The 18,084-nt window shown below is 35.7% G+C and overlaps 1 protein-coding gene across 2 annotated transcripts in view; it reads right to left on the reverse strand.

Annotated features, from left to right (window-relative positions):
- Nucleotides 1-16,258, reverse strand: part of LOC121429598 (G-protein coupled receptor GRL101-like) — a 42,927-nt gene extending 26,669 nt beyond the window's left edge. For both annotated transcript variants that reach the window (XM_041626708.1, XM_041626707.1), the window contains exons 1-2: nt 15,993-16,258; nt 4,309-4,446 (exon numbers count right to left, since the gene is read on the reverse strand). In XM_041626708.1, coding sequence (XP_041482642.1) covers nt 4,309-4,446; nt 15,993-16,089 — 235 coding nt within the window. In that variant the 5' untranslated portion in view covers nt 16,090-16,258. The remainder of the gene's footprint in view (nt 1-4,308; nt 4,447-15,992) is intronic.
- Nucleotides 16,259-18,084: the final 1,826 nt, after the last annotated feature.

The raw sequence follows: 18,084 nt of genomic DNA on the forward strand, positions 1-18,084 counted from the left end.
ATTTTCATTGTTATTCCTACAAAAGGCTCCATTTAACTGACAAGCACACAAAGCAGTCTTATTACGACACGTTGCTGTTCAAGGACATTTCTCTCCTTATGTTCTCTATGCATTTTAACCAAATTTCCATTATCAACATGGTCAAAGGCTTAGGCATTTAATACAAGATTTACTTAGATTGTTATTGTGTCCTAATGGGGAAATTCTTCATTCACATTTTGAAATGTTTTATAACTATAGTGTCAGAAAACAAACAAAAACATAAGGAAGAAATCGAGGAACGGCTGCCAAGTAAGTGATGCCCATCCCTGGAACTTATTCATAAAAATACACGAATTCAACTCAAAATTCTGGAAATAATGAAAGAACGAGGACATTTTCTTAGAATTACCGACTTTAAGAAATTTCCTTCGAATCGATCAGTTACTTAACAGTTTGCATGCTTAAATTTCATTTAATGGAGCTGGTGCTTTTTGAATATTTGAAGAAAAAAAATCTAATTCGTCATGACTTTTTTATCCATATTTTTCACAAGAGAATATTATTCTCTATATATCAGAAATCACGTTCTCGTCGAACACGACTTGTCAGAAATTATCAAGGTTAGATATATTTGACAATGTGTAGGTCGCCTTTCCTTATAAACTCATTCATATATAGGTTTAAAGAGTGTATAGGAAAAGATAAGTAGTTCGTGTGACAAACTGTTCTTGTCTGGTTTGAGGAACTGCATAAACACATATTCTATCATTCTGACGTCGTGTTTAAAAATTTGAAACACGTTATAGGGGCTTTAGTTGAACTGAAGTCATGATAAAACTTTGACAAAGAAGAAGCTATAAGCCTACTCATCATTAAACCCCAAATAAAGTATGTCGAAAGCTTATAAAATCTGTTAAAATTGTAACAGCTGCTAAGTTCCTTAATGAGGGAAAATACAACGAATCCTCGAATATTAACTTTCTTGTATCTCGGTTGTTTGCATTGGCGTACAAATGAAGGGGGGTTGACGCCTATCGTCCCCAGAAGTTCAACGGCCAAGAAAAAATGGAAACAAATAAAAGGACAGAATATAGGGGGAGATTGATTATTATGATATAATTTTTTAATATCATGCATGTCAAAATCTACCACAGAATTAAAATTTCGTTATAAGAAAATAAAATGCTCTTTCGCTTCGTTCCCTCGCTCGCAACTTTTTAGAAATTTTCCGACATACGCCAAGTTTTGCCCACTCAATTTAGGGCTCATTGCGTCATTGGTTACTTGGAAAGCTAAATTAATCTCTGTTTATTCTCCGGAAAATGTAATGAAACTGACATGCGTTATGTTAAAAACGCTGATGTTTTAAAACAGATTGTATAATCTAAATTAAGCGACAACCTCACATGCAAATTAGAAACGTGCAAGCGGTACCGATGTTGTGATATTTTTCATTTGTGATTCGACAGATAAAATGGACTTTTTCTCATAATTTGCACGAATATAATGTATCCCTCCCTCACGAACACGAACTTATTGAAAAGCCATTAATAATTCCTTTCACCATATCCATTAAAACAATTTCCTATGTGATTGATTGATTTTCTTCAACAATGAGTATCCAGTGTCGGATCGATACTGCTCGGCATGCTCAACAGGTTTGTCAAAAGGTCACTACAGACAGATAAGAGAGCAAACAAGCATGACGGTGAAAATGATGAAAACAAGAATAATATCGAGGTTTATCATCAAAGCAAATTTCGCCTGACCAAATGCCATAGAACCCCCCACGACAACCCCACGTCTTGGTGTACTGACTATAGATTCACCCATTTGAATGTTTTAAGGCCCAAGTGTGACGTCATTCAGAAACAATGAATTCAATATACTTTGATATTACATGCCATATCACACACGGTCCATTCGTGTCAATGAAATGATTATTACAAGACCGACCTATATTTCACGGTGATGCTATTCAGATGTACTTTGGCAGGTGCCAGCTTCCTTACAAAGTTGTACATAGTACATTTATTTGCAAGTGACGACATTGTCTTTATATTTGCAATGATTTTGTTGCTATGTTAATCTTCTTTTTTTTCAAAGACAACTAATGTGTTGTTTTGTTCAACGACCCCCATAATCCCCTCTTTGTAATGCTTGTCATCAAAATGTATCCTATTTATGAGTCCATAAATGCACTCCTTAACAGGTTCCCTTTTTCCAGGGCGCGCTTCGCGCTCGTGTTAAAGTAAGATATACATCTCTTACATTATAACAAAAACTGCTCGGAATGTTTAATTTTCATGTCTTATTGCATGAAATGTCAAAAAGAATGAGCTTACGATTCGCGATCTCACAAGAATACCCTTTTACAGTAATTAGCGCCATGATTGACCCAAAAGCGAGTTTCACAACTTCAGATTTTCAAGTTTTTCAAATCGCTCGCTGGCTACGCTCGCTGCTCGCAGAAAAAAAAAACCTAAATAAAAAGTAAATATATATCTCATCAATAAGAAATCACTTCAAAAAGGCTCTGCTTAACTTAATTACTACAAACCCACAACTACTTCAGGCAGATGATAATCTTATGATGAATATATCCGTTTGCACCAAAATGCCAAGTTTGAAATAAAAGAGTCGTTTTGTGGGGTTTGCCCCCCCCCCACGAAAATACGTTCCGCCACCCCTGCCTATCCTCATCGTATTCTGAGTTCGGTTCATTCAAGAGTTCATTTCTCCAAACTGTCGAGTCCGTTACTCCATTGATGTCCGTTATGATGATTTTCTAGTGGACATCCCGAGATATCGATTTTGTAAACAATAATTAATGTAAGAACCCGGTGCTCTCCACTCCCCTCCTCTCCACTCCTTTTGTAAAAAGCGCTTAGAGACATGCAACTTTGCTTATGTATTTTGCGCTATACAAGAACGTTTCATTATATCATTATTATCGATTGTTTTACGCACGTTGTGACGATTTACACATTTTATAATTTTTTTTAGAAGCTTTCCCTACGGGTAAACTGACAGGACTTCTCGTTCAATCTTAATTGATGAAGTCCCTGGAAACTGATGAAAAATGGAAAGCGATGAACTGAGAGTGAGGTGGCAATATCAACTAATTATGAAAGATCGGTTTCATAGGAAGACTGCCTTGTTTTGGATAAGATTGGAATCATATTATTCAGCTTTCTTATCCCTTCCAAAGAAAACTACAATATCACGATTATCCTCACTGCATTGGTTGCCGTGCTCAGATGATATTGTAGGATAATTATGTTAGTGTCGTGCGAAAACAAAAATAATTAATAAAAGATTTTGATATTGAATTACATATGACGCACTGCTATTTCTGGTAGACATGGTATATGATTTGACCTTTAGGATAAAAAAAATAAAATATGATATAGTATTTTCGAAAATAAATATTGAACACGATTTTGACAACAAATTGCGGACGCGTAACTATTTCCCAAGATTTCAAAATAATCGAATTTTCGGAAATATCAATGCATACTGTCTTTCAATAGGTGCGTAGAAGCAAATTCCAAGTTGAGTTGAGGAACATTCAAATAATAACTCCAATCATACCAATGGCAATCATATCAAATAAGGGATATCGACACATAAAGTAACTTTTCAGAAATTGATGCATTTATTGGACTATGAATCTAAATCAATATTCATTCGCAATTGAAATACTGATTCTTAGTTTGTGAAGGCACGAAATACATTTAGCATAAAGATTCGAAAACCTTTTCTTCCTGATTTCAGGGGAATAATGCAATATAGTTCCGCCATGCAACACCAACTTAATGCGCTTTTTAAACTCCTTGAAATGACCTATTTACCACGGGAGAGGTATAGCATCATGATTATGAGTGTCTATTTACTCTATTAAGAGTCTTCCTACGCCACATTAACTCCATTTCATTCGTATTACAGACTTCCTTCATTTTGTAAAAAATAGAGAATAAAAATATAGAAAATAATTATAATAGTCAAGTGAATGTAAAGCTACGGTATTGAAAATGGTCGCAATAAGCTGTTGTCAGAGATTTTTAAAATATGAAGGTCGGGCAAAATCAAGCCATACACAACTCTCATGACACTGCACAAATTGACTTCTACTTTTAAGTTCATAAGAGAATAAGAGAAAGCTCAGAGAAATATATCAGGGTGTAGTTTCAATTTAAAACTTTAAAAAAAAAAATAACAAACTTGTGAGAATTACATTTGTGTGACTCGTTAAGTGCATACTGAAAGTAAAACATTGGAACATTTATGAACATTTTTGTGAAGCAATATAAAGAAAAATCTTACCGCATAAAAATTCATCGTCTTCTTGGGGACAGTGAGCTCTTCCATCGCAAAGGTGTTCAATGTTGAAGTGGATATCACTTCCGGTGCACTTAAAATCCACTTCCGGTTGCTGCGTCGTTATCAGGCCGAATTCTTCCGCTGTGATGAAAGAGGAAACACGAACCAATTAATTTACATGGGAATATCAAATCGACAGTCAATACTTTTTTTTTAAATAATGAAAGTGAAAATTTTATCAAGTTTCATTGAAAACTTTCAGAGAAAACATGGGCATTAGAATTCTGAAAAGTAAGAAAGTTAACCACCCCCACACATAAACACATTTATGTGACGAAAAGTTGAGGTATCGTTGGCTCATATTGTATTGTTGGGTTTTCTACATCAAAATAATTATGTTTCAAATTTCCTTTAATATCGCCCAGGGCCCCATTTTGTCGCATCTATGAGAACTTTGACATTAATGTAACTAGTAAAACCTTTTGATTGGCTGCTGAACCCTGTTACCATGGTAATTGTAATAATGGCAAAGTTACACTGTCATAAGTCCAAGCCAGGGTTACATCAAAACCGAATTCTCTAGAATAAATTCGGATCGATTCTGCCAGAATATGGCCTGACTCGGATAGGTTCTGTGGATTCTAGAACCTATTTGTATCTTATTTGCGGAACTCCCCGAATCAAAGTACACGTATATTCGGGAGGATTCGGGAATATTCTGTTCTCCCTCCCCAACGATGCAAGAAAATACGGGAGTGATTCCAGAACATTCGTGGAGGGATTTAAAAATGTTCAAAACCAGCCCATCCAAGACCATCCAAAATACTCCCTAATATGGACATGACAAATTTCATTCGGGACCTATTCCGAAACTATTCGTCTCTGATTCGGGGAACTCCCCGAATAGGATCCGAATCCATCCGAATCAGGCCATATTCGGGCAGAATCGGTTCGAATTTATTCGGGAGTATTCGGTTTTGGTGTAACCCTGGCTTTGAACAGGCCCCAAATTGTACTTCATTTATTCCAATTGATAAGTTACTAATATCATATGTTTACTTAGCATATTATACAAAGTTATCAAAGACAGACTCATGTGTGATTGTTTTCATTGAAAATTGATGTGCGTTACTACTTTTACTTATTGTATTGATATTGACTAAAATCTCTTTAAAAAATCTTTTCGCTCTCTTATAAAAGTTTGAGCTTAGATTAGAATTAATTTGTGTAGCATTGAAGCACATCTATATGACTAATGTTTGAAATTTAATTTGTTAAACAGTGTCCAGGAATTTATTGATCTATCAAGGTCTTCATTACCATGCACAAAATATAAATGAATAAATGAAAGGAGGTGACAGCGTGGGTAGGGTAATGAAATAAAAGTTTAATAGTCTTTAAAAGAGAATGAGGACACGTAAGAATGAGGGTATACATTGTAATAGAAAATTCAACGGCACAATTTTTTTTATGATTTCACGACTTTATGACTTTTAATCAACAACGCCGCCTAAGGCTTAACCACTAGTTTATATCATCCTTGGAAGACACTCGGAAATGATTATGGTGATGATGATGGTGATGTAGATGATGATGATGATAATGATAAGGATGATGGTGATGATACTGATGATGATGATGATCATGATGATGATCATGATGATGATGATCATGATCATGATCATGATGATGATGATGGTGAAGATGATGATGAGGATGATGATGTTGGTGGTGGTGGTGATGATGATGATGATGATGATGATGATGATGATGATGATGATGATGATGATGATAGTGATTGTGATAAACATGAGGAGGATAATAATAAAGGTTCTTTGGTTCCGATTCTGTTCCTATCTGGGCAATGTTTTATCATACCTACATCGTCTGTCACGGACCATAATTCCAAAGATTTATTATACATATTTCACCCCTCACTCTATCTCTCTTGCTCTTCTTTTTACTCTTTGTTGATGTTCGCATCATTGAATATATTATTTTAGCCAATGTATAATTATGTATCTTTGTATTCTTTTTTCTCAATGGAACATCATTTTCAAGCTCTTAGAGCTTAAGATGCTCCATTCATGTATATATATATATATATATATAAAATGATTATACTAATATGAATATAATGTAATGTTTAAAATGATGTATATATATGAATAAAATCTATCCATATTATACTCGCTTGTCGCTCTCTATTACTCGCACTGAAAAACAATTCTCCATGCTTGGTTGTTTCTCCTCTTGGAAAACAATTTAATTCAGCGTACTATTATGCGATCTGAAACCAATTATTGTGTATTTCTTTTCATATCTGCCTGTTTGAAAGTTTTTAATGATTTGTCAAATTATACACCAATTTAAAACCAATGGCAGTCTTGATTAACTTAGGGCAGGGGAACAAGCTTATACAGTCATTTTGGAACAAGACAGTGATCTTCATAAAGGTCATGTGGCACTGGGTCGGAATCAAGCAGAATCGGTCGGAATAATTGGTGAGCAAGTTGTCAAGCCTCCCCCCCCCCCTTCAGCTCTCAGTCCAAAATGCGTCCAAAATAAGTTCCTTCCCCTTCGAATACACCTCGAAATTTCGAACATGACCAAAACATTCGTATTGTTGCACGAACATTAGAATGCTGTCAGAATTTTTAAATGTAGCACCAATTTTCAATCTTACTCAAGTGCGCTTATTTTACCCGTAGCATGAATAAATGGGTCGACTTGTCAATTTATCGTAGTTGCAATCTAGATTTGTGAATTCGACCCCCCCCCACTTATTTTTCCCATTTTTTTTTCATTCCAGCTGATTCCTGTTAATTTCGACTAAAATGATGTAAAGGGGCCTTTTGTTACACTTTTGATCAAAACTGAGGCAAAACGCGTCAGTTGCGATATCGCGGCATATAGCTTCTTCGAATCTGCAAGAAGTGCGTTTACCACGTTGTTTGAATTTAAAAAGACTCAGGCATGCTGGTACCTGCAAAATTTAAACAACTGGTACTTCATATTTCCATGGAATAGCACAAAGCTGTGTAATTAAAGGGGGTCAAAGTCATGTTAAATTAGATAAAAAAAAGGCGAGTTTCGCCTTTACAAAAGGTTTGGTGAAAATCCATCAAAGTATTAGTATAGATCATGGTTATCAATTATTGAAGTTTTCATTTCGTGACGTCACATGCGAGCAACCGCATGTGAAACATTAAATACATTATTCAACATAATTATACAGATCAAACTATATCATGCATTCAGTGGCGTAACTACAGGGGGCATTGGGAAAAGAAGAATTTAATGTTCATTACAATGTTATATCATATTATATTATACTTATGTTATGTTATATTACATAAGAAACATCTTTCAAAAATTTTATGAAACATAATTTGCCCAGGGCCTATGTCTTCATTGTCCCTGGTGCTCGCATTCTCTTTTTAACGAGATATATAATGCTGTTGTACTAAAACCACCCGTTTTCAAGTCAATATACACCAAATATATTTCCTCGCACTTCGAGTTATTATTGTTTTATGCACAATAGTATGCTTCTTTTTCATGACTACTTAAAGTGATGGCCCCATTTTTAGGTCTTAATATAAAAGATTTCCTGTCCATGCTTACGTTCGCATTAGTGGATTGGTGAGATATGTCTGCTCTCCATGAATTCATAAAGTTCGTCCTTAAAATGTCCCTTTTCTGATCTGAATACAAAGATTTTCAGCTCGCGCTTCGCGCTCGCATCATTTGGTTAGTGACATATGTATATTCTTCCCTAATTCCTAAAACAAGCCTTAAAATGTCCCTCTTCAGGTCTGAATTTCCTACTTTTTCAGCTTGTGCTTCGCGCACGCAATATTTGACTACATAAAGTGCTTCATGTGTTCAGATGTAATTCTAACAAATCAGCAAGCACTTGGCACTCGCACTAGATGACTATGGTGAGATATTAATACTCTTAATGGATTCCTTAAAGAAAAATAGTACTTACAATATCCCTGTTTGGGGTCAACATATACAAAAATTCAGCTAGCGCTTCGCGCTCGCATTATTGGTCAGTAACATACATATCCGTTTAATGGCACCGTCCTTAAAATGTCTTTATTAGGTAAGTATAACAAGCAACTGAGCGCGCTTCGTGCGCTCACTATTATTAAAGTGACTCGAATTTTTGCTGGTGCCCCCCCCCCATGCAGTGACCCACGGTTCGCCACTGTATGCATTCAATCATCAATAACCATATGGGCAATTATATTTGAGCTGCTCACACAAGTTGAAAATTAAAAATGCATATTTCTGGGAAGGGGGTTGCCATCATTTCGTTAATAATCATTTGAACATTTGCAATCAGGATGAAACCGGCATCTTCAAAACTTCAAACTGATCGCAATACTTCGGTTATGCTTTAATTTGCATTTACTTGCTATCTAACCGATGCCAAATGTTTCATAAAGCTGTTCGTAATGTCTTTACGCATGCATGACTGGTGAACCCTTCTTGGACGAAAAGATGCCCACTGAGTTTACTTTAGCACCGAAGAACACGTTCCAGTCGTGTGTACAATACCGTTGATAATCATTATCAGGGGGGTCACAGCCATAATTATTTATTGGTGTCTCTTTGGCGGGTATCAGTCATTAAAGTATATTATACTCGGTTAGAATTACAAAGGAAACAGGTCACGTTTTATCTATCTATTTACATGAAGGCACCAGGAATTAAATTAATTATAAAATAGTGTATGTTAATTAAGGACAAGATGGAAAAAGAGTTAATGTATGTAAATGATTGTATGTAAAAGAGTTAAGTAAAACAATTTGATTCATTATTGTTTTGTTTATATCATGAAATAAAGGTTTTTTTTATTCTCTGGAATACAAAGGAAAGAAAGAAAAAAAGGAATTAAATTAACGAGACTATATGACAATTACGGAGCCTTTAAAGTGCCATCGACTTGACGACTTGGCGAGATACTTTATCTCGCCATGTCGACATATAATTTTTTGTAAGTCGACTAGGCAAGATAACGTATCTCGCCACGTCGACATAATAAGGTTATTATGTCGAAATGGCAAGATAAAGTATCTCGCCAAGTCGACATAATAAGGTTATTATGTCGAAATGGCAAGATAAAGTATCTCGCCAAGTCGTCCAGTCGATGGCTCTTTAAAGGCTCCGTATACAGTAGATCAGTATGCCGTATCTTATTATGTGAAGTTTTAAAGGACAAAATGTGTGAAGAATTGCTGCCTTAAGTTTGGTATTCTGACAAAAACTTTGGCATAGGTCCACGGATTTGAATTATACAATTTTTGAAAAGTGTAAATCTCCATTATTCTGTATCTTTTTGGAAATGTAAATTTGACATCGATCAGCACCCTCCATTGGTAATGGAATGTATATCATTTCCTTGATAAAATTGTTTAAAACAATCATTAACTGATTGCATAACATAGATATATTATATAAGAAAATATATTCTACAGTTTTCAGTCAATTCCATGCTCGAGAAAAAGACAAACGAATATTATCAGCTGTTATTGTGGCGGGGATCCCCCATTCTTTGTATTCCGTAGGGCGGGAACACTGATATTATACAATGGACTGAGTTGAGCGATCTTGTATATCATCATTCGAAATCCGAAATATTTTCCCTTCATGATCAGAGTCCGTAAAAATTCAAGGCAAAGACAGATAGCATATGTTTCTATGCAGAGTACAGACCCTATAATATGTGTATAATATTCCAGACCGTAAAACGATGACGGGGTTACAGAGGTCGTCTGCACTGTCAAGTACAAGGCGAACAATGATTTATCTTTGAATTCTAGCCTGATCCATAAACATTCTTATATAGGCCTTCCGCTGTATCAACTATATGAATAGAAGGCTGCATGTGTCCACTCAATACAAGCGCGCCAAGATTAAAAAAGGGGAGGGTGACAAACAATCAAAGCTGCCGCGCTTCGCGCCTAATTAAGCCCTCCCTGCACACGTTCCATATATTCGTGCCTTCTTAAAGTACAAGCCCCCCCCCCCCCCTCCTACACACACACCCTCACACACCCAGATACAAAGAGGATTTTGGTGACTATACATAAAAATCAAACAAAATCTTCCCAAATCAAACTTCAGTTATATCAATGATTCATGCAGTTCATCTCATAAGATAATTCTGTTTGAGGCTTCTTTGGTGTGACTGTGATATAAGGTCAGAGAAGAAAGTAGGTCTATGACGAAGAAAGAAGAGATAGTGTGAGCAATTTTCGCCGCAGCAGACCGATGAAAGACCACGGGGCGATGTCTTACAAAGAGTGACGATTGATCTAATTAATCACAACTATGGACGGCCAGCAACGTCAACATCTAAAATACAATTGTTTGTTCAAAGTATTTTCCAACGATGATGTGCATTGATTAATTGTTTTGTGGAAAATTCACTGGGCTTCTTTTTGTTTACGAAGGACATTGTACAAATTTTAATTTTTTGTAGAAAATGACACTGATGGATTTCCATAGAGTTATGATTGATTGGATCAATCGTAACTCTTTGTAAGACTTGGTCCTAGAGTTTGTCTTTATCATTGGCATGATTCGGGTCAATCCGTTCTATCCATTTCACCCAATGAGCATGATTACACTCTAAGATCTTGAAATGTTAAACTGTCACTTAAAATGGCCTCTGACCATTGAAGCCCATTGAAGTAAAAGCTTGTAATGTCTTGCTTTTCTTTACGGTCAGTCAGCGGCTGTGATGAAAACGTACTCCTTAAAGGGGTACTTCAGCCTGAAAATGATAATATATAAATGAATATACATGTTTAAAAAAATGTAAAACGCTGAAAAAAATCATTAGAAGGTATAAAATACCGAAGTTGTTTCTTTTGAAGTTTAACAATATTTTATGAAAGCATGCAGTTATATATGCCCGCTGCCGTCATGAACATGACTGTAACAGGTGAGCTAATGAAGTCATACTTATTTTTTTTATATTGACTTGTCTCCTTTGGAACGAAATGAGATCTTAAATCAGTAGTCAGACATGTTCTTGCATTCTTAGATGAAAATGAGTGAAATTCATGAAACACGTGATAAAAATTGGTGTGTATAATGCAAGTGGGTATATGACACTTTCAGTGCGTTAATCGCATACGGTTCACCAAAACAAGGCAAACCTTTCAAGTATCGTAACTTTGCTATTCCCCATTCAATTTTGATGAAATTCTAAGTGCTTCATCATTTTTCCTGATTTCATTCTATGTATCTAAATTAAATTGTCAGCTTGTATACAGTATCCCTTTAACACCCCCTTCCATCTCTCTCTCTCTCGCCCTCTCTCCACTTTTTCTATCTCACCCTCTGTCTCACACACACACCCACACTCGTCAGTGCTTAATTTCAACATGCTGAATTGAACAAAACAAATGTTTAATTGAGTGCACTTATCATGGCCCTGGAAAGCGGGGCGCTGATGGGATGCTGAAGCATCCCTCAAAAAAAAATAGTGAGGGTGCTGCATGTATTATTCTTCATAGGCAGCACCCCCTGGTATTCGAGAAGATGTGTAAAAATGACCTTAATCTCGGTAGTGAACCCCCCCCCCCCCCTTTTTTTCGTTTGCTCTCAAATTTCTCTGGATCCATTAAATCTTCATTTTGTAGGGAACAACCTCTTTTGGGGGGCTTTTCAAATTTCTCTGGATCCATTTCATCTTCATTAAATCTCCATTTTGTATATGAAAACTGTTGAAAAGGTATTCAATCTCAACCTTTCTCCTTTTTGTCACGCTCTAAGGACTCCATCCTTGAGTCTCCTTTAACATGGGGATTTAGACATTTTCATAGCCTTTATAATGTATAGTACACCTATTAACCCGTTTATTACTACCCACATGCTAATAGAGTAAACACTCCATCAGAGGTGATACTGGCAAGTTAAATTCACAGTGTTATGTGTTCTTACTATCATGCAATCATTAGGGCATTAGTTAGTGCATCACTCCGCAGACGTTTTTCATAACACAGATAATATATTGTCAAAGTCCCTTCATAACAAAGCAGCCTTTGTCGAAAATCGGTGAATCAAAACAGCAGTGTCGCCCTGGACTCAACGACATATTTCAATATTTTGTCCGGTCCCACCTGGTCCACCAGCTTTCGACCATGACCTCTACTCTGTCCAGTATGATTTGACGGGCATTTTAAATAGATTTTGAACGTGGCAGAAAGCTAATAATATTTATAGTATAGTATAGTATAGTTTATTCAAACCAAAATCAAACACATTCATAGTAATGGTATAAAGCAAGACATCAAATATTTGATTAGGTTTGGGATCCCAGTGAAGCACAGCTTGTTAACAGGGCCCCTGTAGCGATGAATAACATATCTACAATAAGTATAACTAACGTACAATGATGAACAATGTTATAACTTATAACTAACTACAAACAACCCCCCCCCTTCAGCTATATACACATACACGCACGCACACACACACATCACACCCCCCCCCCCACACACACACACACACTCACACGCTCGCATGGACATATCATTCATGGCTAACTCCTCTTGACACATGTACATGTAGTACCTGATTGCAATCTGTCAAAAAGGCGTTTTTTACATAACATTTTAAATCGAGATAGAGTCGAGCTTTTAATAATATCATTGGGTAAACTATTCCATTCTTTAACACAGACTATTTTAAATGATTTCAAAGCAGTTTGGGTTCGAGCATATGGCTGATGGATAAGGTTTCTTTGACGAGTATGATAATGATGGATTGAAGAATTTTCCACAAACACATCAGACAAAAATGTATACTGGCATGATCGACATTTTAACATGAATATTACACAACTAAGAGAAACCATCTCATTGAAAGGCAAAATTTGCAGTTGCAAAAATAAAGGAGTACTTGGTGACCTGTAATCTGAGTATGTTATATATCTAACAACTTTTTTTTGAAGAACTTGCAGTTTATGTATATGGGTCCTAAAAGTGTGCCCCCAAGCAATATTGCAGTACATCAGATGAGGGATGACAATAGCATTGTATAGAGTAACTAGGGTCTGCTGGGGGAGGAAAAACCGAAGTTTGGATATTACTCCAACACTCCGAGACACTTTAGTACATACATTATCAAGGTGATTTTTCCATGATAAAAATTCATCAACCGTAACACCGAGGAACTGCACATGTTGACTGCAGCTTATCTGTTGACCACCAACAACTAAATGATTAACACCTTTCCTCTAGCCCTGAATAATACATATTGTGTTTTACCAGTATTTAATGACAATTTGTTACAGCAAAACCATGCAAAAAGTTTACTTATTTCAGTATTAACTGTTTGCATTAGAGTGTGAATATTCTTATGAGAATATAATAAACAAGTATCGTCAGCAAAAAGAGAATATGTAAATATTTGAGACGAATTTATGATGTCACTAATGTAGATCAAAAATAACAATGGGCCAAGAACAGATCCCTGTGGTACACCATATTTTACATTACCTGATTGTGACTTAGTACCATTAACAGTAACAAATTGTAATCTATTTTCCAGGTAACTTTTAAACCAATTTAAGGCTGTACCTCGCACGCCATAATGTACAATTTTATTCAAGAGAATTTTGTGGTCAATTGTGTCAAAAGCTTTTGACAAGTCTAAAAATATACCAAGGCAATACTTCCCACCATCAATTGCACTGACTATTGTATTGATTAAATTTAAAACACCCATACTGGTGGAGCAATTTTTACGGAATCCAAATTGCTGAGGGATAATAGTTTTATTAATAAGCAAAAATTCATTCAACCTTTTGTAAACTATTTTTTCTAGAATCTTTGAGGATATTGGCAACAATGCAATTGGCCTATAATTCTCAATGCATTTGCGATTTTTCTTTTTAAAATTTGGACCACTTTTCTATTTTTAACTTGTTAGGAACCACCCCTTGAAACATTGATTTATTAAATATGTCACAAAGTGGATCTGCAATAACATGAATACAATCTTTTATAATTCTAGGAGAAATATCATCTGAGCCTGAGGACTTAGATGGTTTGAAAGCTGAGACTATGTTAACAATTTCATGTGCAGATGTTGGTCTAAAAAATAAGGAGGATGGATTGTCCTGTGGTGACAAATGATTTTCAAATGATGTCTGGACAGGTGGAATTTCTTTGCTTATGTTTCTAGGCAAATTAATAAAATACTTATTGAAATATTCTGCTTTGTCCAAGTTTGATTTTAGGTGTTGTTCCCCATGGTACATTTCATCTGGTATGGGATCACGTTTCCCCCTCCCAAGTAAACTGTTAATATGATACCAGGTCTTCCGAATGTCCCTCTGTGTATTTCTAAAGACATCATCATAATAACTTTTTTTACGAACTAAATTCGTCAATCTGTTTTTATAGTCTACATATTTCCTTTTATTGACCTCATTTTTATGTCTAATATATGTGCAGTAGAGCTTGTTTTTGTGATTAATAGATTTTAGGAATCCTTGAGTGATCCAAGGTTTCTTGCATTTCTTTTTTCTACTCAACCGAACAAGAGGAAAATGAGATTCATACAATTTACTAAATATGCTTAAGAATTGATTGTAACTTTCATCCGCATTATCAAGATTATAAAGTAAGGACCAATCAGTGACCAGAATTTCTTGTTTAAAATTTTCAACTCTTCCATTTGTAATCACACGTCGATCTATTTCATCGTTCACTTTTTCCTTTGTATAAGAGACTTGCCTTTATTTATGCTAAAAATTGGCATATGGTCAGAAAAGTCTGAGCAGAATATTCCACAATCAAAATTATCTTGAATACAATATGTGAAAATATTATCTATTAATGTTGAAGTTGAAGAAGTAATGCGAGTTGGTTTCGTTATCAAAGCAAATAATCCAAAATGATGTTAAAAAATCAACAAAGCCTTTCACTTTATACTATCTGAATCAAAATTTATCAAATTTATATTAAAATCACCCATAAGATAAACATCTTTCTTTTCTCGTCCAATAATTTGCATGTGATGATCAAATGATTGAATGAAGGAAGAACATCATTATCAGGTGCTCTATGTTTGTAAAATGGTTTACCATCAATAAAGAAATAATAAAGATGATTAATACTTTTATATTTTACGCATTAAACAAACAGAAAACATCCAATTCACATCATATTTCCAACTGCATTGTGATAAAAGAGTCACTCATTAATGACGGAGTTAATTATTGAAATACATATTATGTCTTTACCCAAAATATATTGAGTGAAATAACTTCAATAGGCCTATGTATACTGATTACATGATTGAATAGTATGTTGGACTGGTCCGGTAAGACCGTTTAGTACATGGTAATTATACGATCATCAGGTATAATGATCAAGAAATATACTTCAAGGTCCATATTCTGAAGTCGGGTTTAAAGTTGTGGTTTAAGTATGGATAGCCAATTGTTAAATAAATCACTAACAGTAGAGATATCATATATCAGCTCATTTGGCTCTCAAATCATTCACAATTGTCTAGGAAGTATAAATAGATGATTGTCTTCACCATCGATGAAGTAGGACAACTTGATAAAAAAATTGACACTTTTGGCTTCCCATATTTTGGCACAGAGTTAAAGTTAAACCTGACTTCCAGAACACTGGCTTAAAACTTACTTGTTACGGAAACATTCATTTGCCCATGTATCCTGACTCCAAACAGCAGGACAACAAGAAAAATGTCAATAAATACGAATCGAACGAAGTCAGGCATGATTCCAACAGTAAAACTCGTACTTTTGGCAAAATCCCAAATCACTGACTCCAAAAACTGAAAACACAGTTTACCAACACAGCGGACCAGCGAGGAATCAGCTGCGAGGAATTATCCTAGTTGATTTCACTCTATAAAACTGCTTGGAAAACTGCTGGTGCTTGAAAGAAACTCGGTAGGGCAGAAAATACTGAAAGAGCAGAGGACAGTCGAATTCAATCAAGAGAGGGCGTTCTACGAGATGAATTCCACCTGTTCACTACCCCCCCCCCCCCCTCATTCAGTCATCCGCCTTCCCTTTCCTTCTCAACATTGTCATGTAGATTCTAAAAACATGATCAATATGCAGCTATGTGATCTGTGCCTCATGCGATGCATGGAATTTTTTTATGATAATAAGAAATTGCAATCCACCAGATCAAGGGCCAAATATTTCAATAGCAAACTCAAATTGCAAATTGGATTGGATTGTAAGTTGGTTTCATTTCTTTCACAATGACAAAATGAAAAATTTCGATTGAATAACACGTAATATGAAATTAACATACACAAACACAACCGCAATATAATATGGATAGAATAGGAAAATGTGAGTGGTTTGTTGGTGTTGTTGTTTTTTCCGAACCTGCAATAATGTTTTTAAAATGCCCCCTTTAAACAATGTTTAAAAGCTAACTTATATACACTGAAAATGATCCGTATATATGCTATCAGTGTTTTGTCCGTTTTCTAGTTGAATACCTCACAGAGTTGGTTGCATCAAGAAGTAGGGAGAGAGGTTGCATCTAAACAAAGCATGTTTCCACAGTAAGTGACTTTTCACAATATCTGATCGTGGAGGTTATTGTGAAAAGGCTTTGGAATTTTTCGTTCTCGTCATGGCGTTTTCACTCAACAAAATCCGATTATTTCAGTTCACAATTTGGGGTAGGTCCTAACAAGCATTCCTTTTGAAACAGTAGACATATGACGTCATTTCATAATATGACGTCATTTTACAATATAATAAACACGATTACACTAACGAGAGAGCATTGATCTGACACTAAATGATTTTGATTTGAAGAATACTTTGTTCAGTAATAAACTGCCTTAATCCAAACTGAAACCATCGCTTTACAATCGCGGCGGGTCGGAAAAAATCGCGAAACCCCACCCGGGAGCCCACCCCTTACTTATTTCAAATTAAGAGCTTGCATTTTGAAATATTATTTCTTCTGGCATAAAAATGGGATACAGTACGATCTCACCCCCCCCCCCCCCGGTTCACCTGAGCTCCCATGTACGTAAGATACAAAAACGGATTTACAGTTCATTAAGGTTGCATGATTGCTCTTAAAGATGCGCGTGTTTACACGAAGGGGTCAAGTTGCAAAGATGGATAGTTTGTGAATGGACAGACAAGTTAAACATTATTTATCAGAAAGCATGCAAACATCAAAGGCACCATTAGAGAGAGGAGGGAGGGGAGGGGGAGACGGAGAAAGACAGACAGAGACAGAGAGGGTGGGTATAGACAAATAAAAAAAACGATCAGGAAGCATGCAAACAGCAAAGGCACCATTGGAGGGGAGAGAGGAGGGAGGCGGGGAAAGAAATGAAGGACAGAGGGGAAGGAGAGAGGTGGAGAGACGGAGAAATAGACAGAGGAGATGGACAGAGAGATATGGGGAGTGGAGAGCAATCGAAAGAGGGATGTTTACTGTTACCCTAATAAGAAGTTTAATTTACAAAGGTTTGCTTTTCTTTCAGTCAAATAAAGTAGATTGTCATAAGCGGTAAAGATGAAGAAATAAAATGCAATTAATCAAAAATCTAAGCGAATGAACAAAATCGCATTCATTTTGAAATCAACTCAAATTGAGATAAAACGTTTTAAAGATTTCTAATCAAAGTAATTATGCCCCCTTCTGGAAACTTTTCTACTCCTTTGTTATGTTACAGTCTCAAATTATATTACATGCATTAACCCTTTACCCACTACACTCATGTATG

The sequence above is a fragment of the Lytechinus variegatus genome, chromosome 16 (genome assembly GCF_018143015.1).
Source record: "Lytechinus variegatus isolate NC3 chromosome 16, Lvar_3.0, whole genome shotgun sequence".
Taxonomy (NCBI): Eukaryota; Metazoa; Echinodermata; class Echinoidea; order Temnopleuroida; family Toxopneustidae; genus Lytechinus; species Lytechinus variegatus.